Source organism: Grampus griseus (assembly GCF_964374135.1).
Source record: "Grampus griseus genome assembly, chromosome: 10".
Lineage (NCBI taxonomy): Eukaryota > Metazoa > Chordata > Mammalia > Artiodactyla > Delphinidae > Grampus > Grampus griseus.
In genome coordinates, this window is record NC_139004.1 from 39367960 (window position 1) to 39391555 (window position 23596).

Genomic DNA, 23596 nt, shown 5'->3' on the forward strand with positions numbered 1-23596 from the left:
GGGCTCTGAGCCCCACAGCTGCCCTGGCTGAAAATATCCCCCCAGGGGCCAGGTGATCCCTTTAATCCTCACAACACCCCTGCCACGTCTGGGGGGTGGCGAGAATGCCCTCCCATTTTACAGATGCAGATGTGGAGGTGCAGAGAGGTTGGGTGACTTGGCTCTTATCAAGTAAGGGATTGAGGTGGGATGAGGGCCCCATCTGTGCCCAGCCTCGGCCTCCTGTGTCACAGCAGGCCAGCTCTCTGATGCCTGTGCCCCCCGTACCTGCAGGTCCAGCCCGATTCTCTATGGGGGCAGGAGGGTGTGAGTGGACGGCCTGGTTTCAGAGGAAAGTTGAGGACTTTGCCCTGATGGGGGCACTGAGGCTCCTCGGTAAATAGTTGTACCCCTCCACCCAGTCACCACCCCATCCCCGTTAGCACCCCCCAGCCGGGCTCCCCTGCACCAGTAGCAAAGGAGAGGTGTTGATGGTACTAACGTGTGGCCGGGCTGGCTGGTGGAGATGTGAACAGCTGACTTGTGTGCCTGGGTCTGTGTCTGTGTGGCTGTGTGGAGGGTGTGACTTTGGGAGGTTGGGCGTGGTGAGTGTGGCTGTGTGGGGCGGTGTGGTTAGTGTGTGAGCCTGTGTGGCTGTGAGATTGTAGTGATGTGTGGTATGTGATTGTGTGAGGGTGTGTGTCACCATGTGTGTGTGGTGGGGCAGGGCTGAGAGTGATGCAGGGGTGGGGAGATGAGCTGAGTGTGTTCAGGAAAGAAAGGATGTGTGTCCTGCCTTGGATAGACCCTGGGCCTCTAGGCTAAGGCCCCAGGTTCTGCCTAGCACTCTGTCCCTGGGGACATCTCAGTTTAACTGGTGTCTCTGGTCCCCAGAGCATCTCTTACCAGCCCTGGGTCCTGACCCAAGCTGGGTGATGAGGTCCCTGCCCCCCTGCCTCAGCAGCCCCCACCCCCACTAGGACTTGCTCCCCAGTGGCTTTGGCTCCAGGAGGCCAACCCAGGCCTTCACAAACACCATCATATTTGACCCTCACTCCAGCCCCACCAGGCTTTTTTCCCATTTTACTGATGGGAAGCCTGATGCTCAGAGAGGCTAAGTAACTTGTCCAAAGTCACACAGCCAGGAAGCAGTGGAGCAGGCATCTTCCCCTCTGTCTCAGACTGGAGGGGAGGGGAAAGCCAGCAGGTGCAGTATCCACGCTTTGCACAAACCTTTGATGGGGTATATATCAGGGAGACACCTGCAGGTGGGAAGCCGGAGTGACTGTTTCCCCCTCATTGTCCCTTGGTACCTGGGTCTTCCTGGCTCCAGCCAGATCGCTCACAGTGGGCCCACCGTGCCCACAGGGCTGGAGTCGCCTTGCGCTCATGCCCTTCTCTACTGGCCCAGCTGTCTTCGGCTCTGGCCCTTGGGGCCCGGCTGTTTGCATGGCTATCTTATACTTCTCCACTTGTTCTTTTGCATGTGCATTTCTTGAGCGCTCGTAGCAAGGAATTTGCATCTAGGTGGAGAAGTAAGTTCCCAACAGAAGGCAGGACTGAGAGAGAGGTCCTGGTGTGCAGGACGCCCAGCACCATGTGTACTTGGAGCTCATCAGTGTGTCCTGCAGGCGCTGTGCATGGATAACCTTTGCAGCCCAGAGCCCGGCACAAAGTGGGTGCCCAGAGCCTGTGCATGCAGACATTCGGGCACTCCGTGTGACCAGGCGGTGGCTCAGAGGCGAGGTCATAGTGGGCTTTGGGGGTCAGGGAGGTTCCCAAAGGAAGTGGGAAGGTGGCAGGTGGCTACCTCAGATTCCTACAGAGCCTCTGCCCCTCTGCCCGTGCCAGCGGCTTCTGCCCCGCCAGCCCTCCCATCCCTGTCAGTCGGGCACTCAGTGACTCATTCAACCGGCAAGCGTGGGTCACTGCCTGACCCTAGCAGGCACAGCGTGTGTGCTGGGCCCCATGAGGGCTGGGGTGGAGAGACAGACACGGAGGAGAAACTGGGGCCCAGCAAGGGAAGGGCTGGCCGAGGGAACAGCCTCTGCTAAGGCCTGTTGGGGCAGCAGATGTGGTCAGATGGTGGATTTTTGTAGGGACCAGACCTGAGGAGGAGATGTGGCCTTGAATGTCACACACACACACACACACACACACACACACACACGGGTGGGGAACCACCAAGGGCTGCAGGCAGGGAGCCATGTGTCAGAGGGATTTGTGCTTTAGAAAGAGGATGGAGTGGACACCGGAGGGTGGAGAGTCAGGCCGGGAGTGGAGCAGACAGGGGGATGGTGGCCGTGAACCAGGCTTGAGCTGCCGCCCGGAGAGCCCTCAAGCCCTCTGTGGAGCCAGAGCCAGCCAGAGTGCGGGTCCACCCCTCGCTGTGCCCCCCAGCCCCGCTCACCCCGGACAGCCACAGGTTAGGGGGCATTCGCTCAGGGCCTGGGTGCCTTCCTGACCTCAGACACCCTTTTAGCCACAGCTCTACTGCCTGGAATCTGCCACGTGGCTCCATTTACTTAGACAAGGACTTCCTTCCTGGTTGAAAACAAAAGTAACACCATGTTAGTCACTGAGCCCTCTGAGTAACTCCCTTTCCTGAGAGATGGTTTGGAGTGGGAGGGAAAGAAGGGAGGACCAGGGAGAAAGACCTCTGTGTGTGTGAGTGTGTGTGTGTGTGTGTGTGTGTGTGTGTGTGAGGCCATACAGTCCCGGGTAACTCCCAGCCTCCTTCGTGCCTTCCCCCCAACTCCCTCTCTGGCAGGAACGTAGCGGAGCTGGGGGACCCCCTTGGGTTGCTAACAGTCCCCACTTTCTCTCCATGTTGCAATTTGCTGCCTTCACATTTTGCCATAATGTAGATTTTTCCACTTGATTTCCTAGGATTTGTCTTTCATTGCTTTTCTCCCATTTTAAATTTAAAAAGACAAAAAAAAAAAAAAGAGAAAGAAAGAAAGAAAAAGAAAAGGGAAAGAGAGAAAGGGGAGAAGAGCCCAGTCTTGCTGGTCTCCTGCACTGTTTGTCTGCAGGGAAATTGCTCGACGCTCTGGGGGAGGATTTTCTCCCCCCTGGTCTGGAGCCCAGAGCCCGGGCTGCTGCTTGGGGCGAGGGAACAGCCTGGGTTGCAGAATGTGGTCCCAGGGCTCTGGGTGTTAGAGCAAGAGGGCTTTGGAGCTGTGGACACAGTGCCCTGTCTGGGTCACCTTGCTGCCCACTGCCTGCGGGCTGGCTGCTTAGCTGCTTCCTGGCGAGGGTAGGTCTCTTGGTGAGTGAGAGAATGAAGGATGGGGGAACAAGAGGATTCCCAAGCCTGGAGGATGTGGCTGAGGGCTCTGGGAAGGCACAGGGGAGCCCAGGTCCCCGATTGCCCCCTACCTGGGGTGAGCTTGGGTGAAAGCGGGCTGCTCCAGGAGGAGGCTTTTCCTTTTTGCCTGCTCTGGGCCACCGGGTTAGGTTCAGCCCACAGGTTGGCGTGTCGTGAAGGCAGGGGGTCTGGGGGCTGCTTGGAGCGAGTGGGGAGGACTTATTTAGATGGGTGGAGTGGAGAGAGCCATCCCGTGGGGGACAGGGAGGTGCCAAGAGAAGAAGGAAGCTGAGCACAGGTGCAGTGATCCTACTTGGTGTAACCCGAGTCCACCAGGACATTAGGGAGACACCTCAGGCGGGAAACTGGGCTGATGACCACCCCCCCGCCGCCCCGCCCTGCCCCCCTGCTGAGTCCTTAGTGCCTGCAGGTCTCCGTGGCCCTGCCCTCAAATAAGCTCCCTGGGTCATCTGTGCTGATGGCGGGAGCCAAGTGTGGACAGTCCCACACAGCGAAGGGTAGAAAAATGAGGGCATTTCAGCAGCGATCTCTCACCTGCAGGTGGAATTTACAAGTCCAAAGTGTCTTCAATTCCTGGCTCTCAGGCCAGGCAGTAGCTCCTAGAAAAAAGTCTGAGTAGAGTCCACATGTGCTGCTGCCACTGCGTGGCCCGGCCTCCCTGCCCCCTAGGATGCAGCCCCCAGCCTCCCTCCATCACGTCACTCCGCTTGTTTCCTCCTCTGCCCTGCAGTGAGAGCTGTATGGGAGGAGGGGCTCTGTCCTCCTCATGGCTGCATCCCAGCATCTAAACGGTGCTCAGTAAACATTTGTTGACTCAGTGAAGGAAAAGCAGCGGTAGCACACAGGACAGAGTGCGTTGTTGGATGGCTGGTGTCTGGGGAAGCATGCGGTGGGCCTGGCACCCAGGGGGCCTTCCCCACCACCAGTGTGGCCAGCAATGCTGTCTCCTGAGCCCCTCCTGGGGCTGGTCGCTCTCTCTTCCTGTCTTGCTTCCCAACTAGACTGAGCTCCCAAGGAAGGGGTTTTACTTGCTTTTGTTTTTCTTTTCTTTTAAATTTTATTTATTTATCTATCTATTTATTTATTTATTTTTGGCTGTGTTGGGTCTTTGTTGCTGCGCGCGGGCTTTCTCTAGTTGCGGCGAGTGGGGGCTACTCTTCGTTGCGGTGTGCGGGCTTCTCGTTGTGGTGGCTTCTCTTGTTGCGCAACACGGGCTCTAGGTGTGTGGGCTTCAGTAGTTGTGGCTCGCAGGCTCAGTCGTTGTGGCTTACGGGCTCTAGAGCGCAGGCTCAGTAGATGTGGCCCACAGGCTTAGTTGCTCCGCAGCATGTGGGATCTTCCCGGATCAGGGCTCGAACCCGTGTACCCTGCATTGGCAGGCGGATTCTTAACCACTGCACCACCAGGGAAGCCCTCTTTATTATTATTTTTAATTAACTTATTTTTTTGGCTGCGTTGGGTCTTTGTTGCTGCGCGCAGGCTTTCTCTAGTTGTGGTGAGTGGAGGCTCCTCTTCATTGCAGTGCGTGGGCTTCTCATTGCAGTGGCTTCTCTTGTTGCGGAGCACGAGCTCTAGGTGCGCGGGCTTCAGTAGCTGTGGCACGCAGGCTCAGTAGTTGTGGCTCGTGGGCTCTAGAGCGCAGGCTCAGTAGTTGTGGCGCACAGGCTTAGTTGCTCCGCGGCACGTGGGATCTTCCTGGACCAGGGCTCAAACCCGTGTCCCCTGCATTGGCAGGCGGATTCTTAACCACTGTGCCACTAGGGCAGTCCCTACTTGCTATTGTTTCTTAAGGACCAAATGTGCCAGGAACTGAGCAGGACACTTCTTGAATGAATGAATGAATGAATGAACGAATGAACAAACAAACACGCAGAGCCGGCCCTGCCCTTGGGGAGTGCAGCTGGAGGCAGACACTGACCCAGATATATTGGCTGGACCCAGAGAACACCGGGAAAGGTCACCAGACTGCAAATGGAAAGGGCACAGAGACCACAAAATGCAAGAGGAAACCCATATCAAGTTTCACTAGTGGAGTCTCCATGTCACGTTCAAGTCAGGGCAGGTGCCTGGAGCCTGGGGGAGGCGCAGGGTTCCAGTGCCAGGGAGGGCTGGCCAGGAAAGAGCCTGTCCTCGGGGGGGGGGAGGTAGGATTTCGAGAGCCAGATGGCCGGAGGAGGAGGGCAGCCCCAGGTGGGCTCCCCATGTGCTTCCCCTCCAGTGTCCTGTGGATTCCACCGAGCCGGGAGTGGCCGAGTGACCCCGTGTCACAGATGCACAAAGAGGCTCAGGGCAGCGCACACAGGGACTGAATGCCTTCACTGTCACTCGTGTCTGAAAATTTGGTCTGGCCTGGGTTCTGGGGTCCACATTTACCAAGCATTTACATCTTTACATCTTGTATTTGCTTCTGATTTTTTTTTCAAGAAATAAAATGGGGATTGCCTGGAAGCCCTTTCACGGAGCCCTCAGTCTTGTTCTATCCCTGCCTCCCTTGAGGTACCCTCTACCCACGACTCTGAAGGGGATGAGTTCCCTTCTTGTCCCCGTTTAGTCATTCAACAAGCATTTATGGAGCACCTAATGTGTGCCAGGCACTGGGAGATCGCGGTGCATACAATAGAACAAATCTGCCTTCATGCAGCTTTTGCTCGTATATATGTGTGTGTCCCTATAGAATAAATCTTATTTGTTGCTTTTAATTTCTACATAAATGGGACAGATTGTGCTGCACTTGGCTTTATCAGCCAACTTTATGTTTTCAGGGTTTTGTCGTGCTGATACATGAGAGCTGTTTTATGAATCTTAGCTACGTAATATTCCATTGTGCAAACACACCACGGATTAGCCATTCTTCTGCTGTAAAATATTTAAGTGGTTTCCATTTTTTTGCTGTTTCGAACAGTGCCACAGTGACCGTCTTTGGGCACGTTCCCTTGCACCCGTGTGTGACTTTCTCTGGGAAGGATGTGGAGGGGGACACACTGGCCTGTAGGATTCTAGACCCCCTGGTGCAGTCTGCCCTCAGTCTCCTTGTTCCCAGAGCACTTGGGCCAGGAGCTCTCCCAGGTCCCCACTGCCCCCAGGCACTCAGAGGCTCCTGGCAAGTGCTTGCGGCTTCCTGCCCCCGGCCCTGCACGGAGGCACCGGCTGGGCGGATGGCGGAGCTCGCAGCTGGCATGTGGCGGCAACTGGTGCTGGACAGGGGGCTGGGGCTGTGTGTGGGGTGAGGGGCTTGCCACGAGTGACCCAGGAAGGCCTAGGGGAGCCACGGAGAACGCCAGACTCCTTCATGCCCCTCTTCTTATCATCCTGTTCCTGGAGCCTGGGACAGGTGGAGTGTTCCAGCTTCTGTGCAGAGATAGGGCATGGGCTCATTCCTCGCTGCTTGGGTTTAATTGGATTCTATTTGCTCTCAGTATGGACTTATGGATTTTTTTTTTTATCCAAAGAGAGAGTCCGTGTGGTAAAGGAGGAGGGGTGCAGAGAAGTGCCCCCGCCCTGGTGGAGAGGTTTGAAGAGGGCGTCCCAGGGGAGTGCTAGTCATGGTGCTGCAGAGGCGGGGGCTGGACACGGGAGGGCTGGCGGGCTTAGCATGAGACTTGAGATCTTCCCAGGGGTGGGGAGGGGCTGCAGGAGATGGGGGTTAACAGAGACCCAGCGACTGGGGCCTTTCCCTTCTCTGCCGGAGGGAGGCTCTGGACACAGACCTGGATTACAGGCCCACTGACCGGCCATGTGACCTCCGTCAGTCTACTTAGCATGTCCGAGCCTCAGTTTCCACATCTGTAAGATGGGGCTGTTAGCCCCTGCCCCAGGTTGTGTGAGGATTCACTGAGTGCCAGACATGCCGTGGATGCTTGGTAAATGCGGTCTCTCTTGGGCCACTCCAGTCCTCTCTGGCTGTGGCATGGGGTCAGGAGGGCCGTGGAGACACTTGGTTTCTCACTGTGGGGCCAGTGACACCAGTGGTACTTAGCCCAGGGTAAGCCCTGTGCCCAGCCATATTTACGGGTGCCGGTTGGTCCCTGACTCCACGTGACCGGTCGTGACACATTGGACTGGGCGAAGGGGTGGTCTCAGGAGCCAGACAGCCTGCATTCAAACCCCACTCTGTGCCTGACTGTGTGACCTTGGGGAAGCCACTTAACCTCTCTGCACTTCTGCGTCCTCATCTCTAAATTGGAGCTGTGCTGATGATACGGACCTCAGATGAGTGAATCCATGCAAAATATGCCGAATAATATTCAAAGGCATCAGGCACTTTATAAACGTTCACTGGTACTGAGCTCTGCATAAACCCCCAAACTCCCCTCCAGTCCCCCCACCCTTGTGGTTGTAAGAATAGCGCATCCCGCTCAGACCAGCTCTCATCTCGAGTACCTTGCGACTCGCTCACATTTGAGCTGACGAGCTGTGGTCACCTCATTCTTCTTTCACCAGCAAAACGAAACCTGCAAGCTATACCCTGGCGTGTCAGGTGGGGCCATCCTATGGAACTTCTTGGGGGAGCATTGCCCAGAAATACGACTTAATCTAAAAGTTTCTCCCTCCTTGAGAGCAATTAACTCCTATTCTATGCCTGCCTCCCCTCTGCCCCTTGGCCCCCTCCTCCCTCCTGGAGCCAGGTGGCACATCCTAACCCCTCAGCCAGCCTCCTCCTCTTGTCCATCTGTCTCCCCAGATGGGGGGGCGGAATGTAGCAATTGGCCCAACTTCTAACTGGAAAGGAACCATATGGAGGGTTTACCTGGGAGCTGAGTGTCTGCCCGGCCGCTGTTAGGGCAGAGCCAGTGCTGTGGGCAGCAGAGTGGCTCCCCGGGCTCTCTCTGTGAGCCGGGACCGGAGGGGCCCCGTCCTGCCCCCAGACCCTCCCTCCTTCTCTCCTTCTCTCCCTCCCCCATGAGCCCCTGGTAGACCTGCTTTTCTCCTGTGCTTGGGGCTTCCTTGGGTGTCTTAGGAGGTCTTGAGGAGCTTGCTCTGCACGGAAGTGGCAGAAAGTAAGAGAAATGGGTGCTGGTCAGGGCAGGGGGCAGGGGCCGTGGTTGCCTTGCCTGGTGCAGAGAACCAGGGGGTCTACTTTCCTGGCAACGTGAGAATGTGTCTGTGTCGTGTGGCTCCAGGCCTTGCAGGTGCCTGGCACAGAGCAGCCCCCATTCTAGTGTGAGTACGTTGTTCTCCCAGAACGCCCCACCCCCCGGCTGCTTGCGCCTCCTCCTGCTAAGACTCAGCTCAGGGTCACCACCCTTGGGCAGCCTTCCCTGGTTGCCACCTACGCTCAGGAGTAGAGGGCCCTCCTTGGGTGGAGCTGGGTGCTGGCACCTTTCCCCGGGGGGCAGGTGGGTGTGTTACCTCTCCCTGTGCTGGGAGCCCCTTGCAGCCAGTCCTCCATGCAGAGGTGCGTGGAGTCTGCACAGAAGGCCTGGACTGAGAAGCCATTCAAAGGCTCGGGGGTGCCCAGGGGTGACAGCCAGGTGCCCAGCCAAGGTGGATAGTTTGGCTGGGCCCTAAAGGGCTCCTGTGTGAGGTGGAGCTGGGCTGAGACCCCTGAGTGGGACCCAGAGGAAGGTAATGGTCTCAGATAAAGAATCTGCTTTCATCAAGAGAAATCCCTCATGTTTTTCCATCAGCTGAGCCCTGCCTCTGCCACCTGGGGTCCTGGGGGGGTCTTACTCCCTGGAGGCCCCCCATTCTGTACCTCAGTAGGGCAGGGAATTGTGTGGCTTTGGGTAAACCACTTCTCTTTTCTGAGCCTCGGTTTCCTCACCTGTCAAATGCAGTTGATAGAAACAGTGGTCCACAGTGCTTTTGTAGCAGGAGATGAGGGGAGATTGAAATACACACATGATACCTGTCCCCCACCAGCACTGGAGAGACACGTCTGAGGCTGGGGACTGGCTGGGTGAAGTGGAAAGTGCTCCCAGGGGTTCTGTAAGCCACATGGCCTGGCTGTGAATTCCGGGGTGTGTGTTGACTGCATCCTGGCTCCTGCAGACTTGGGGGCTGGGCTTCTCGCAGAGGCATGAGCTTGAGAGGCAGGTAGGCCCTGGGTCCCCTCCCCCAGGACCCAGCCAGGTAGGTGGTGGCCCAGAGAAGAAGGAGTGACAGGAGGGCCCCTAAAGACCTTCTGACCCCAATCAGAGCTCTTCCAGTCCTTCCACCCCAAGCACTCCGGTTAGAATGACCTTCCGGGGCTCTCCTGAGCTCCCTGCTAGGAATCTGATCACAAATAAGATGGGCGGGGCCTCGAGTATCAAGGCACCCTGCCAGGCCAGGGTGGGAGCTGGAGAGACTTACACACTGAGTGGCCTGTGGGTTCGTGGAAGGGAACCTGGGAAGACCTGGTTGAGGACTGTAGCTGGGTTTGCAGCATTGCTGCCCAGGATGTGTGGGCACGAGTCAGCAGCCATGCGCACTGCTCTTACCAAGGGGCCTGTTGATGAGCATGGGGCCCGGGAACAAGAGCCCTGGTTGGTGTGTGTGGATGTGGGTGCCAGAGGCACTAATGGCCCAGGGTGGGCAATTTGCTCTCGTTCTCAGATTTACTCCTCCAAAAAACCTTATGAGGTGCTTACATTGAAAAGAACCAATGTTTACTGAGCACTTACTATGTGCCAGGTATTATTGTATTTATATGCATAAACACACTTAGCTTTATAACAACTCTATGAAATAGGTAGTATCATTATCTTCACTTTATAGATGATGTATTAGAGGCACAGAGAGGTTCAGTAACCAGCCCGAGATCACACAGCGGTAAGTAGCAGAGCTGAGATTTGAACCCAGGCAGTCTAGCTTTAAGCACAGTGCTGCATTGCCTCTTGCTAACAACCTATTTTATTTATGAAAACTGAGGCACAAAGAACCTAAGTGACATGTCCAGGGTCACCAAGCTTGTGAGTTGTGGAGCCGAAATTCCCACTGTGGCTATTCTGACTACACAGCCCGTGCCCAGAGATGGGGACCTGGGAGCTAAGAGTCAGGCTACAGGGCCGTAAGCAGCCCCCAGCAGTGTGGGTTGGGGGAGAGACTCTGTCCGCCCCAGGCTGACTGGTGCCCTTCTTGCAGGGGGTGTGTGCATTGCCCAGTCGGTCAAGATACCACGGGAACCCAAGCCTGGGGAGTTCGACAAGATCATCCGGCGCCTCCTGGAGACCTCGAACGCCAGGGCAGTCATCATCTTTGCCAATGAGGATGATATCAGGTGAGGGCAGGTGGGGCTTGGGGCGCGGCTTGAGAGCTGGGGATCCCTGCTGGAGACCTTCCTAGGCAAGCCTGACCCACCCTGGGGTCCAGAGAGATGGGGTGGGCCAGTGAGTGGGTGGTGGGGAGACCCTTCTGGCTGGGGCACAGGCTACTGCTAATGGGCTCCCCTTCCCCTCGCTGTTTCCTGCACCCATTCTGCCAACTGGGGATGGTAAGCAGGTACTTTTACAGAGGGGCTAAGGCCGTGGGCTTGGGGTCAGAGCACCTAGGTTCCTCGCCTGCTCTCCTTCCTACTAGCTGTGTGACCTCAGGCAAGTTCCTCAACCTCTCAGGGCTTCTATTCTGCTTTAAAAAAAAAAAAAAGAGAAGCTAATTATGCTTGCTTGATGGTGTTGCTTGAGTATTGAACGCAGGAACGTGCATAAGGGGCTTAGAGCAGAGGCTGGTAAGGTTGGCCACCTCTCAGCCCCTCCCTCCTTCCTTCGGTGAGCTCAGAGTAGCGGGAGGAGGCCTGGGCTGAGGTTTTAGTCCTGATTTGGGTACACACTCACTGTGGGCAGTATTGTCCCCTCCCTGGTCCTCAGTCTCCACATCTGCAGATTGGGGGCAGGTGGACTCCGGGTGCCAGAACCATGCAGTGCAGAAACCCTGGACCACCCCACCTCTCTGCACATCTGTCCCTGGGTCCTGAGTCGCAGGTCAGAAACTCAGGTGCCCTTAGAAGATGACCCCTGAGCACCCCTCCTAACCCACTTCCCTTCTTCCTGCCTTTTCTCTCACTACTACCCCTCCGAGACGGTATGTTAGGGCCAAGAGGGGCCGGCCTCCTTGATTCCCTAGTCTCAGTGGGAGACACAGCCCCTGCTCAGAGTCTGACTGGCAGAGGAGATGTGGTTCTCCCCAGGCCTCCTCCCTCAGATAGTTGGCCTGAGCTGTCAGAGCCCGCTGTGCCCTCCGGTCGACCTGCCCACCTGCCTAGCCCAGCCTGCCCGGTCCGCCCCCCGTGCATCCCCCTCCCCATTGCTAACCAGCATCTTCTCTGGGTCGCATTCTTTCCAGCACTCTTTCCCACTTGTGAAGACCCCATCCTGGACTCCTGAGTTTCAGCAAAACAGATATCCCCCCAGGAGACATTGTCGGGTCCCTGGAGGGGTGGAGGGGGGAGTTCGGGAAGGTCATTAAAGCCTCAAAAGCCACAAGGACCAGCTCTAATAGGTGTTTCTCAGGCCTCGAAGGACCAGGGCGTGGGAGTCCTCAGGATCCATCTGGCACCTCCAAGCTGAAAACAGAGGCTGCTCCTGACCCCCTCAAAGCTTTCAGGTCCCCTAAATTCCTATTGCCACAGGTCCGCTGGCAACGGGGGCAGGAGGGGCTCCTTCTGAGCTCTTTCCCTCCCTGCAGTCACCAGTCGCTGCCCCCGTGCCCCCACTCCCACCCCAGAGCCCAGCACTAACTTGGGTCCCACTACGCCCCGGGACGCACCCCACTCCAGGCCTCCCTTGCGGCTCTGATGGACCCACACGCGGGGAGGGGAGGATGAAGGTGCCACGTGTCCCAGAGAAGAGGCCCCTGGGAGAGAGAGGGAAGGGCCTGAGACTGACTCCCTGAGCAGCTGCGGGGGGCGGGGGGTGTGATGGAGGGGGGCGCATTTCTGGAAATCCACAGGCATTTCAGAAGCAAACAGAAGTAAAAATAAACCCAGGTGACCTTACAGAGATGGAGTCTTGGCAGCTCTGGTCGTGTCTGGCCGGCCGGATGCAGGCGGGTATTAATAGGTATTAATAGCCTCACCCTCACCTGCCTGGGCTGCGGTAGCTTTGGGGGTCTGGAAATGTCCATCAGGAGACGATGGAGGAGGGCAGGTGTGGGCCCCGGGGCTGGGAAACATGTCTCTCCCTGGCAGCCCCAGGCGGTCCTGCCCCAGCTGGCCACCTCCTGCACAGGCGCAGCGGCCTCCCCAAGCCCCGGAGTCTGTCCTGGCTTGTCCATGGGAAGGGCCTGGACAGTTTCTAGTATCCTGGCCTCTCGCTGTGTGATCTCGAGCAAGTTGCTTGCTCCAGTCTCTCCCCGTGGAAGGAGGTGCGTTGCGAGAATTCTGCCCAGTCCCTCCTATTTTCCTCCTCCTAGATGTCTCTGAGGGGCCACTTAGTTCAAGCATCCGTTAAGCACTGACTGAAAGCCTCCTGTGGGCTGGGCCCTGTGCTGGGCTCCAGGGCCCCTGACTTGACTAGGACCACTGTCACTGTGGGCCTGCGGAGGGGTGAGGCCCTGGCTGCCCTCACCCTTTCATCCACCCAGGAGGGTGTGGGGAGCAGCTCTTTGGAGCACCTGGACTTTTGGCACAGAAGGAAGTGGCATGCAGAGGGGGAGGGTGTAGTGGGGGGTGTGAGAGAGACAGTGGATATAAATGTGAGAAAGGGCCAAGGGATGTGGGTCTGGGCTTAGGACCAGCGTGGCATGTACCTGAGAGGACAGAGCCTGGGCAGATGTGGTTCTGGGGACCTGAGTCAGACAGGTCCAAACTGAGGAGCAAAGGGACTGAGGTAGCCCCAGGGGACAGGAGTGGGTCTGGGAAACAGACAGGGGCTAGGGCTGCCGTATCGGTGAGAGGGGAAGCCGTGGGCCTACAGGAAGGCGTGGGCCAGGGCAGCAGGGAACTGTGAGCCTGCGGGTATGACACGGGTGCTGGGGCGGCTATGGGCCCTGGGCTCATGTGGCTCAGGATGGGGGATCCAGGCACAGGCTGGGAGGGGGACAGGTGTGGGCCTCGGGGAAGGGGGTCAGCCAAGGGCAGGTGTGGCCAGGGTGGCGGCAGCCGCGCGGGCAGACACGGCTGGGTTGGGCTGGGCTGGTGCGTGTTCCCACAGGCGTGTGCTGGAGGCGGCCCGGAAGGCCAACCAGACCGGCCACTTCTTCTGGATGGGCTCGGACAGCTGGGGCTCCAAGATCGCCCCTGTGCTGCACCTGGAGGAGGTGGCCGAGGGTGCCGTCACTATCCTCCCCAAGAGGATGTCCGTGCGAGGTAGGCCCGGCAGCCCGGACGGCACGCCCGCCGCCCTCAGCCGGCACCATCCACCACCGCTGTCAGTGTCACCCCGATCGGCGCCCCATGCCCTTCCTCTCCCGCTCCTTGTCTCCCTCCATCCTGTCTTTCCTCTTCCTTGGCTCACAGCTTCTTTGTGCTCGGGTTCTGGGATAGGAAGCCTTTCTGGCCACACTTAACCCAGCAGGATTCAAATCCAGATTCAGGACCTTTCTTCCTCCCGTCTCAGATATTTGTGGGTGTGGGAGATGGTGGCAAGTATAGGAGGCTCATTTATCAAGGACTCTCCTTCATCCCTATATACTCTCATCCCTTCTCCCATCTGGGATAGAAGAGGTGAGATCCCTGCCCTGCCTGGAGCGCATCCTCTGCCAGAACGGGCCGGGCACTGCCAGCAAGCTACAAGAAGAGCATGCCATGCCAGGGGGCAGGGGCCTCCCTGCAGAGCCCGCCTGGGTCTGGCGGGCCCTGGGTGTGGGGGCAGGCGTTGCACCTGCCCTGCCCGGCATCCCTTCCTCTTGAGACAGAACCCAGTCACCCTGGGCAGGAACAGATTGCTCTGGCCAGAACCTTGCTGTGCGTGAGGCGTGAAGTTCCTATTCATGGCTCAGTTTGGCAGGGACCTCACTGTCCTCCCCATGGGGGAGGCAGGCTCCCAGGGCCTTCTCCCCTGCTCTTGCTCTGGTCAATAGAATCCAGCACTGATGGAGGTGGAAAGGCCTGCAGACATCTGCTTCCACCAAACTTTCCAAGAGACCAAGGCCTGAGCAGGGGAGGGATGTGGGTCACACCGCCGTGTCCTCTACTCACCCTGAGGCAGAGGGAGCATAGGCCGCAGAAGTTTCCACACCTCCCCTCTCAGCCTCAAGCCATGATAAACACGAAACAACAATAACTGCGGCTCTTGATACCTGCAGACACCAGGCCCCTTACGGACATCTCATTCAGTCTTCCCTGCAACCTCAAAAGAAACTTTTATCCACATTTAGTGGGTGAATACATTTAAGGACCAGAGAGATTTAGTGACATGTAGTGGCAGTAAGTGACACATACTTGCTACTAAGTGGCAGAACTGGGATCTGAACCCTGGACTTGCCAGAGAAATCCCTTTTTTCTTTCTTTTTTTTTTTTTGTGGTACGCGGGCCTCTCACTGTTGTGGCCTCTCCCGTTGCGGAGCACAGGCTCCACACGCGCAGGCTCAGCGGCCATGGCTCACGGGCCCAGCCGCTCTGCGGCACGTGGGATCTTCCCGGACCGGGGCACGAACCCATGTCCCCTGCATCGGCAGGCGGACTCTCAACCACTGCGCCACCAGGGAAGTCCCCCTTTTTTCTCTGGGACATTAGAGGAGCCTTTAGAGCAGTGGTTCTCACCTGGGGGTGATTTTGACCCCCAAGGGCCGTTTGGCAATGTTTGGAGACATTTTCGGTTGTCACGATTAGGGAGTGATGCTTCCAGCATCTAGTGGGTAGAGGCCGGGGATGTTGCTCAATATCCTGAAATGTACAGGACAGCCCCCTGCCGCTCCGGCCCCCCACCCCAGCAAAGAATGATCGGGCCTAGTGTCAGTGGGTCAAGGTTGAGAAACTCTGCTCTAAGGCCAGTCCCCCACCAGTGCCAGCACCTCCCTGACAGCTCCGACAGTCAGACAGCTGTGCCCATGACACGGAATGATCACGATATATAGAGAGGGGGCACTGGTAGGAGAGAGAAGGCGATATTCACTCACCAGCCTGCCTACCCTGGGATGGGGTTTTCTAGGCTTAGAGCAGAGTGGGTAAGCCCTTAGGAGCATTTGGAGAAGGAGGCTGCCTCTGTCAGTGATGGGGAAGTTCTGGACTTGAAGGAGGAAGATCCAGCCCCCCATCTTATCTGTGTGACCTGGATCATTCCCTACACTCTCTGGTCCGGTCTCCTCTTCAGAACTAGAATGCTCAGGTACTCCCAGGATTGAGTGCCTGCCCCCCACCAGCCTCTCTGCTCTAATCTCTGGGCCCCCAAGTGACTCCTTCTCAAAGAGGCCCCATATTACCACTTTGGTGGTTAAGAAGCAGCAGAAACACCCTCATCCTGTACTTCGTCCATAAAGGAAGCAGTTGTAAGATTACACAGGCTCTCCCTGGAATTTAATACAGCTCTTTTCATTGTGAAGAAAATGAAATGGTCCACATTTTGTTTTTTCCGGCTGGGCCCTGGATCAGAGGATGTGCTCTTCTTCCCTTCCGCCTCCCTCTGCCTGGGCCACATGAAAGCTGTGGGAAGAGGGAAGGGGAGGGGGCGGGTGGGGAAGGGAGGCGTGAGGTCCTGACATCCTGGTTCCCTGTCAGGCTTCGACCGCTACTTCTCCAGCCGCACGCTGGACAACAACCGGCGCAACATCTGGTTTGCTGAGTTCTGGGAGGACAACTTCCATTGCAAGTTGAGCCGCCACGCGCTCAAGAAAGGCAGCCATGTCAAGAAGTGCACCAGTGAGCACGCGCGTGGGGGGGGGGGGGCGTGGGACTGAGCCTCAGGGGGCGGGGCCAGGGTGGGCCCTGAGGGGGTGGGGCTATGGGGGAGAAGGCTGAGAGTGTCAAGTGGGGTGAGCGGTGGCTACGGGACACTGCCTCAGGGGTAGCAGTGTCCAGGGGCCAGGCGGTGCTGCCTGGGGGTGGAGTTGGGGGCCAGAAGGGGCGGAGCCCTAAGGTGGGGGGGGCATAAGGGGCGGGGCCAGGACTGACTCAAGGTCTGACACCAGGGCCTTGTTGGTGGGTGGGATTAGGGTAGCTGAAACCTCGGTGATCTCTCAGACCATCAGCCGTAGGACGCTGCTGAGTAGGGGAAGGGGCTCCTGGGTCTGGGCAGAGGTGCCGTCTGGCTGCTCACCTTGGGCTTCATCTGGACGCCCCTATGGCAAGCCCACAGACCTGACTGACCCCAGCTGCCTGTGAATCCTAACGCTCACCGGTCTGAGCACTTTACAGAAACCATCTCTAACCCCTCCAGGTTCCCACAGTCACTCAACAGACACCAGTTTGACTCCCACTCCCTGGCCCTTTTCTAAGCACCATGGTTATAGCAGTGAATGAAAGAGCCGAAAAGCTCTTGCAGTTTTTATTTTAATGGGGAGACAGACAATAAACGAGATATGTAAGTAAACTATAGACTATGTCAGAAGGAAAAAAGTGCAGTAGAAACAAAATAGATAAGAAAGAGGATGGCCCCCCTGCAAGGTAACGCTTCAGCAAAGTCCTGAAAAGGACAGGGAATGAGCCACGGGAGGATGGGACGATGGGTCTGTTTTACAGAATGGAAAACAGAGGCTCAGAGCAGGTAAGTAAAGGGACCTGAGTTCCCGCAGATGAAAGGTGGTGGAGCAGGATGTGGACCCAGGTCTGAGTTCTAGGCCCTCAGACCCCTGTGGTAGCCGTCTTGGCGCGTTCACCTTTGATACAGTTGGACGTGGGTCCTTGTGCTCTCTTTGTCTGGGTAGCTCTGCAGCAGGACCTGGCGTCAGGGACATTGGGAGGGCTCTGTGTACCCCTCAACTGTGAGTGGTGGCCATGCAAGGATGATGAACTCCCTCTTACAGTCTCCTGGACTGATGGGTGCAGCTTGGGCAGAGGGCCAGATGAGCAAGGGCCGCTGGGTCAGCCGCAGGGACATGCTGCATGGAATCACTGGCAGTTGGGGGTGGGGGGGTGGGTCCACTAGGGCCAGGGGAGGAGGGAGCATGGTGAGGTGGGTGGGCCGGTGAGGAGCATGCTGACCTCTGGTGGCCAGGGCAATCGTGGCTACTTAAGACTGTGGGTGTCCCCTGGGGACGAAGGCAAACTCCTGTGGGTGTAGGCAGCAGTGTGTGTACACCCTTGTGTGTGTGACTGTATGTGACTGTGTATGTACGTGAGTGTCTAAAAGAGAAGGTATATATGTGCATGTCTGTCTTACATAGGGGTGACGTTCTTGCGTGAGCTAATAACCATAAACACCACTCTTTACTATGCATTTACTATGTTCCAGATATTTTAACAACATCATCTCATTTCACCCTCAAAGCAACTCTAGGGGCTCTTATGACCCCCTTATTATGGAGGCTATGGAGAGTCAGAGAGGTCAAGCAACTTGCCCAAGGCTGCACAGCAAAGGTCCTTATGAGGCAGTAATCACAACAAAGGTGTAAGAAGTACCAACATGCCTGGGCATGGGAGGCTGGGCCCTCATGGGTAGGAGCATCCTGTTTACTTCTCTCTTCCTGGCATAATTATTGAGAGCATCCCCTTTTATTCTCAAAAGTCCCCAAGTGGGGATAGAAGATTGTATCTTCACCCTGATTATAGGTCACGAGACCTGGCTTGGAGATGGGGATGGGTGGGACTGAAAGTGGGGGCAACATGGATAAGGGGGTGACTCGGCCCCTGTGTCTGGCTCACCAAGGGAGAGGGGCTTTCTGGAGTCTCCTCTTGGTCTGGGAGGCGCAGGCAGGGAGAAGGCCTTGGTCAGTCCTTGTAAGCTCTTTCCAGACTCCCAGTCCTCTTCAGGACTCCCCGGCTGCTGGTGAACTGGTGGGGGGAGGGGGGACGGGCCCTCTCTAGGTGCCCTCAGGGAGGTGTGTGGGCTGTCAGAGCAGGTGGGGAAGGAGGGCTTGATCAGGATTCAGGAGAGTGTAGACTCTCACTGGGAACCTGAGGCCAGCTGTACCCTGTCAGGACCTTAGCTTTCTCATCTGAGAAATGGGATTGGTGGTAGGCCAGCCCAGAGGGTGTCTGGGGATGCAGGTGAGAAAGCTGATTGGAGGCACTTGGTGAACTGTAAGAGGGTGGTGCTCAAGCCTGGCTGTGCATCAGAATCACCTGGAACTTTTAGAGCTCTACTAGGGCCCCCCCCCAGACCCACTAAGCAGAACCTCAGGGGTGGGTTGTTTTTCAAGCTCTCCCAGTGGGTTTTTTGTGTATCTAGGGCTGGGAACCTCACATCGAATCACCTGGGGATCTTTTCAAATGCCGACCAATCCCTGGCTCCCAGCCCCAGACATTCTGATGTAATTGGCCCTGGGTACCACCTGGGTATCAGGATTTTTTTTTTTTTTTTTTTTTTTGTGGCACGCGGGCCTCTCACTGTTGTGGCCTCTCCCGTTGCGGAGCACAGGCTCCGGACGGGCGGGCCCAGCCGCTCCGCGGCATGTGGGATCCTCCCAGACCAGGGCACGAACCCGTGTCCCCTGCATCGGCAGGCGGACTCTCAACCACTGCGCCACCAGGGAAGCCCCATCAGGAGTTTTAAAAGGTGCCCCTGTGGTTTAATGTGCAGCCAGGTATGGAAAGCACTGCCTCAGAAGGAGAGGTGGGTGATGGAAGGGGCGACGGCGTGCTCCCCAGGCAGTGGGGAAGGCGTGAGCAAAGCACCACAGGGAGGGGTGGAAGGACAGCATATTCCAGCTGACCTGGATGTTTCTCGCTGCATCTGAAGCCCCAGCAGAGGCTGGTAAGGGTCCTTGGGCGGCCCCACATCAGGCACAGTGAGCCCATCCATCTCTGGGTGAGGTGAGGGGTAGGGGAGCTGCTGGGAATGTTTGTGGGACCTCAGACCCACCCTGGGTGAGGGGGAGGCAGCTCTGGCTTCTCATGGCCCCATCCAGGTTTGAGCTGAGCTTGTCCCTTAGGCCAGGAGGGCTGGGGTGACACCCATGGAGTACGGGCTCTGGACCGGGCACCTGTCAACGGGTCAGGGTCTGGGTCCGACTCTGCCTCCTCCCTGCTGTGTGATCGTGGACATGTTATTTAACCTCTCTGAGTCTCAGAGAGGGCAGGGAAGTCACCACCCATCTCAGTGGGCTGTTGGAAGGATTGGTGATGTGTTTGAAGAGTATGAAGAAGCTGAAAAAGGATGTGTACGATCAGCGCTGACAGAATGGTGGTTGTTGTTGATAGAGAGGGAGGGGGAGAGGTGGGATTTACCTGCGACTGGGTAATTTAACAGCTCAAGTCTGCTGTAAGGATTCTGTCCGTTGTAGGATCCCCGACGGGGAGGACAGCATCCTGAGGGTGGGTGGTGTAGGCTGTCACAAGCGTTGCCTCCATTTTACAGAAGGGGACGCTGAGGTGGTTGGTGAACATCGCAGTGCTAGAGAACTGGCAGGGCTGGCTTCGTACCCAGGCAGCCTGGCTCTCCAGCTGGTGCCCCACCTGCCTCTCCCACTTCCTTTCCTCCCACGCCCCCAGCCATCGTCTCGCTTGCCCTCAGCTAGCCCTGTATTCTCCACCTGCCTCACTCTGTCTCCCGAGCCAAGCTCCACGCTCACTTCTTCCAGGCTGCCTGGTATCCACACCGGGTGGGCCCACTCTGGTCCCCTCATTGCTAACAGTTTCAATAGCCAGCCTCTGCCTGTCTCAGTCCCTCAGGCCCTGCCCACGATCTCAGCATGAGCGAGTGCCACTCCTGTGTTCCCCTGCCCTTTGCTCTGCCAAAGTCCATGCCTTCCCTCCTCAGGGCAACAGACGGGCCTGATGACCTTCTCAGAGGGTGGGAAGGACCTTCTCATGCTGGGGTCTTACACTTGGGAAGATCCCATCCATCCTTCAAGGCTGTGTTAAGTTGAATTCCCCTCAGGAATTCCCTGGTGGTCTGGTGGTTAGGACTCCACACTTTCACTGCCAAGAGCTCGGGTTCGATCCCTGGTTGGGGAGCTAGGATCCCACAAGCCGTGCAGCGCGGCCTGCATGAAAAAAAAGTTGAATTCTCCTCAAGACAAGGAATTGAGAGCCAGTCGTTTCTTTGGGAGAGAATCCCAGGAAACATTGGCAGGGGAGGGAAGGCAGACATAAAGGGTGTGATACCAAGCAGGTTACCACTGTGAGCAGCTGGAACTTTACTCCCCCGGGGGCTCTGGAGAGAGAAAGGAGCACGCCTGGCAGTCATCCCGCTGGAGGTGTGAGGGAGCTGGGGTGTGTGTACACCAACTCCCGTCAATCATTGCTGGCTGTTCCCAGAGGGTGTTAATTCCTCAGTGCCTCCACATGCCAAATGGCTGGCAAAGAGGGCTTCTGTGGCCAGAGAGTCTCAGAAGAGTGGCAGATACTGGCAGTTGGAGACTGGGCTGGTGTGTCTCAAAGCGGCAAGTGGTCGTGGGCACCCATTCTTTCTCAAATACACAACTGTGCGAGTCCCCCTGAACTGGGTGTGAGTCCTAGTGCTGCCACTTCCTAGCCGTGCAACCTGGGGCAGGTCACTTCTTGAGGCCTCAGTTTTCTCACTGTAAAATGGGAATCATACTACCCACTTCCATTCCCCAGAGCCCTGTCACTAGCAGAGCTGCCTTTCTCATGGTTTCCCAGAGAAGGCGTGGAGGCGATCTGCCGGAAGCACTAGAAGGTGGCCTGCGGGCTGCTCCACACCTGAGCGAGATAGGGGTCACGGAGCAGGGCGTCTCTGCAGCTGTCAAGGCCTGCGGGAGGGCAGTGCCCGCCTCCCACCTCCTCTCCTGGCCCCCTCCCCAGGAGCCCGCAGAGCAGGGCTTGGGAATTAAAGCTGAAAACAAGGTAGATGTGGCATCCGTCTTTTTGACAGGACTGCCAGCCAGGTGATGGCTGAGTGGAGGAAGGCCTGGTTTACGAGGAGATAGGAGAGATTTACTGCCTGCTGCTCCCAGGGGCCGGGAGTACTGAGAGGGAGGGTGGCCGCATGGCAGCTGGGGATGTGTGGGGAGATGCTGGTCACCCAGCCTGTGCCAGCAGCAATAACAATAACAACAGCTGATATTTATATAGCATTTATTACATGTCAAGCTCTGTTGTAGTGTTTTGCATTTGCTTTTCACAGCAACCCATTTTACAGATGAAAAAACCGAGGCACAGAGAAGTTAAAGACTTTCCCAAGGTCATACAGGTAGAAAATGGCAGAGCTGGGATTTGAACTCTGGCCATCTGGCTCCAGGGATGTCCTGCCTCAGGCCAGCTGATGTCCCAGCCCCAGGGCCCTCTGGCTATTCCAGCCTGGCTTCGTGGCTCTTTTCACCTCCACATTCCTAAAGGAACCTGGGGAAAGGAAGGAAGACCCACATTTGGGATTACCTAGTATGCGCCAGGTTGTGCCGCTCATTAGAGGAACTCACATTTGCCCAAGCCGTCAGCCACCTGGTGGCCACAGGGGTCCTGAGCCCTTCCCCGCAGTGCTGTTTCTTACTTGTTCAGCTGGCGTTTACTCAGAGGCTGACTGTGTCCCCAGCCCTGTGCTGGGCTCTGTGAAGGGGACAGACCTGCCCTGAGGGGCTCCCCCTGCAGGTGGGAGATGATATGGCCTTGGAGACAAGGTGGTACATGATGGTGTGGTCCCAGTAGTCAGAGCTGAGGGCCTCCAGAGAGCTTAATCATGAGACCAGAGAGGACAGATCCAGGAGGCCTCCTGGAGAGTTCTGGGAGACTAGGGATGTTGCACCTTTAAATCAGGAGGTCAGAAGTCCTCACTGGGAAGGTGACTGGGAAAGAGCATGCCGGGCAGAGGGCACAGCATGTGCAAAGGCCCTGAGGTAGGCTCAGGCCTGGCAGGTCTCGGGAGCAGTGAGGAGACCCATGTGCTTGGAGCAGAGAGATCAACAGGTAGGAGATGGGGTCCGAGAGGTGGGGCGGGGTGGCACGGGTCTGTGGGCCTTGTCGGCAATTTGTAAGGATTTAGTCTTTTAATGCCAAATGAGACAAGGCCATGGCAGGGTTTGAGAAAGGATTGACGTGATCAGATTTATGTTATAATGGGCTCACTCTGGCTGCCTCCTGGAGCAGAGATGGGGGTGAGGAAAGAGCTGGAGGTCAGTTAGGGGCCGGGGCTGTAGTCCAAGTGGGAGGTGATGGGAACTTGGAGCAGGTGGTGGCCATGGAGATGGTAAGAAGGAGTCTGATTCTTTATCAGTTTTGCAGTGTGGCCTCAAGAGTTTGCTAAAGGATTTGAGGTGAGAGAAAGATGGCAGAAAATCAAGGATGACTCTGAGGTTCTTGGTGGTGCACTGAGATGGGGCGGGGGTGGAGGGTCAGGCTTAGCCACGCGGAGATTCCTGGGAGAGGTGGGTGCAAAACCCAGACTGGGGTTGGTCAGGAGAAAAATGGAGGAGAGAAATTGATGACAATGAGTAAGGACAACCCTTCTGAGAAGTTTTGTTGTAAACAGGGAGAGAGGGCTGCTAGCTGGGGGAAAAGTGGGGTCAAGAAAGGGTTTCTGTTTAAATGGAAGAAATTAAAACGTATTTCTATGTTGACAGCAAAGATCCGGTAGAGGAAAAACTAGATGCTCCTGGAAGGAAAAGGAGCATGGCTGGGTGATGGGGGAGAAGGGGCATCCACGTGGGGGGTTGGCTGTGACTTCGGCCCCGCGAGCTGCCTCCCCTTCACCCCTGGCCCCAGTCTGACCCTGTCTGGGAGAGCTAAGCCCAGGCCCCTGGGCTGGGCAGAACCAGTGAGGAGTAGAGAATGGCCTTCCCTGGGAGCTGGCCTGTGCAGGTGCCAAGTGTGGCTTCTGCTGCAGGTATCACTCTTCTCTAATGGTCCCGGGAGCCGACCTCATTACAGAAAAGGGGATCGAAGCTCAGAGATGCTAAGCAACTCGGCAGGCCAGTGAGAGGCTGAATGGGGGGTGGGGTGTCGAGCTGCTCCCATCTGGCCGGACGTCCACGTCCTGTTTCTTGAACTAGGGTCTGTGGACATCTGGGGATACGTTCTTGAGGTCAGACTCTCAGCGACCTAGGAGCTCCATGACGATTCTTGAACTTGGCATTTTCATTTGACGGCCTTCTGAAAGCGGTCTTTACAGATTGCAAAGACAATTTCTCTGCTCCTGTGATAATTTGCAGTTGGAAGTAGCTGTCACTGCCAGGGCTTCAGCCTCTGATGTCAGTATTTTCATCCTGGGCCCACATTCATCCTAGGATTATCCTGGGACAGAATTGTTTTCCTTCAAAAGGGGCCTGAGGCTGGCTCAAGTTCGGGGAGCCCTGGGCTGTACCACCACTGAGAGCCAGAAAGAGAGCACCTGGAGGAGTCAGGAGCCACCACCCCCTGCCCCCACTGCTGGGCAAGAC

The 23596-nt window shown here is 56.8% G+C and overlaps 1 protein-coding gene across 4 annotated transcripts in view; it reads left to right on the forward strand.

The window, feature by feature from the left end:
* The window catches only part of GRM4 (glutamate metabotropic receptor 4), a gene marked incomplete at both ends in the record, with an annotated part of 118105 nt that overhangs the window by 71395 nt on the left and 23114 nt on the right, over nt 1-23596 (forward strand). For 2 of the 4 annotated variants that reach the window (XM_082663637.1, XM_082663638.1), the window contains 3 exons: nt 10376-10511; nt 13381-13535; nt 15885-16025. In XM_082663637.1, coding sequence (XP_082519763.1) covers nt 10376-10511; nt 13381-13535; nt 15885-16025 — 432 coding nt within the window. The remainder of the gene's footprint in view (nt 1-10375; nt 10512-13380; nt 13536-15884; nt 16026-23596) is intronic. The other 2 variants (XM_082663640.1, XM_082663639.1) reach the window with 1 other exon arrangement.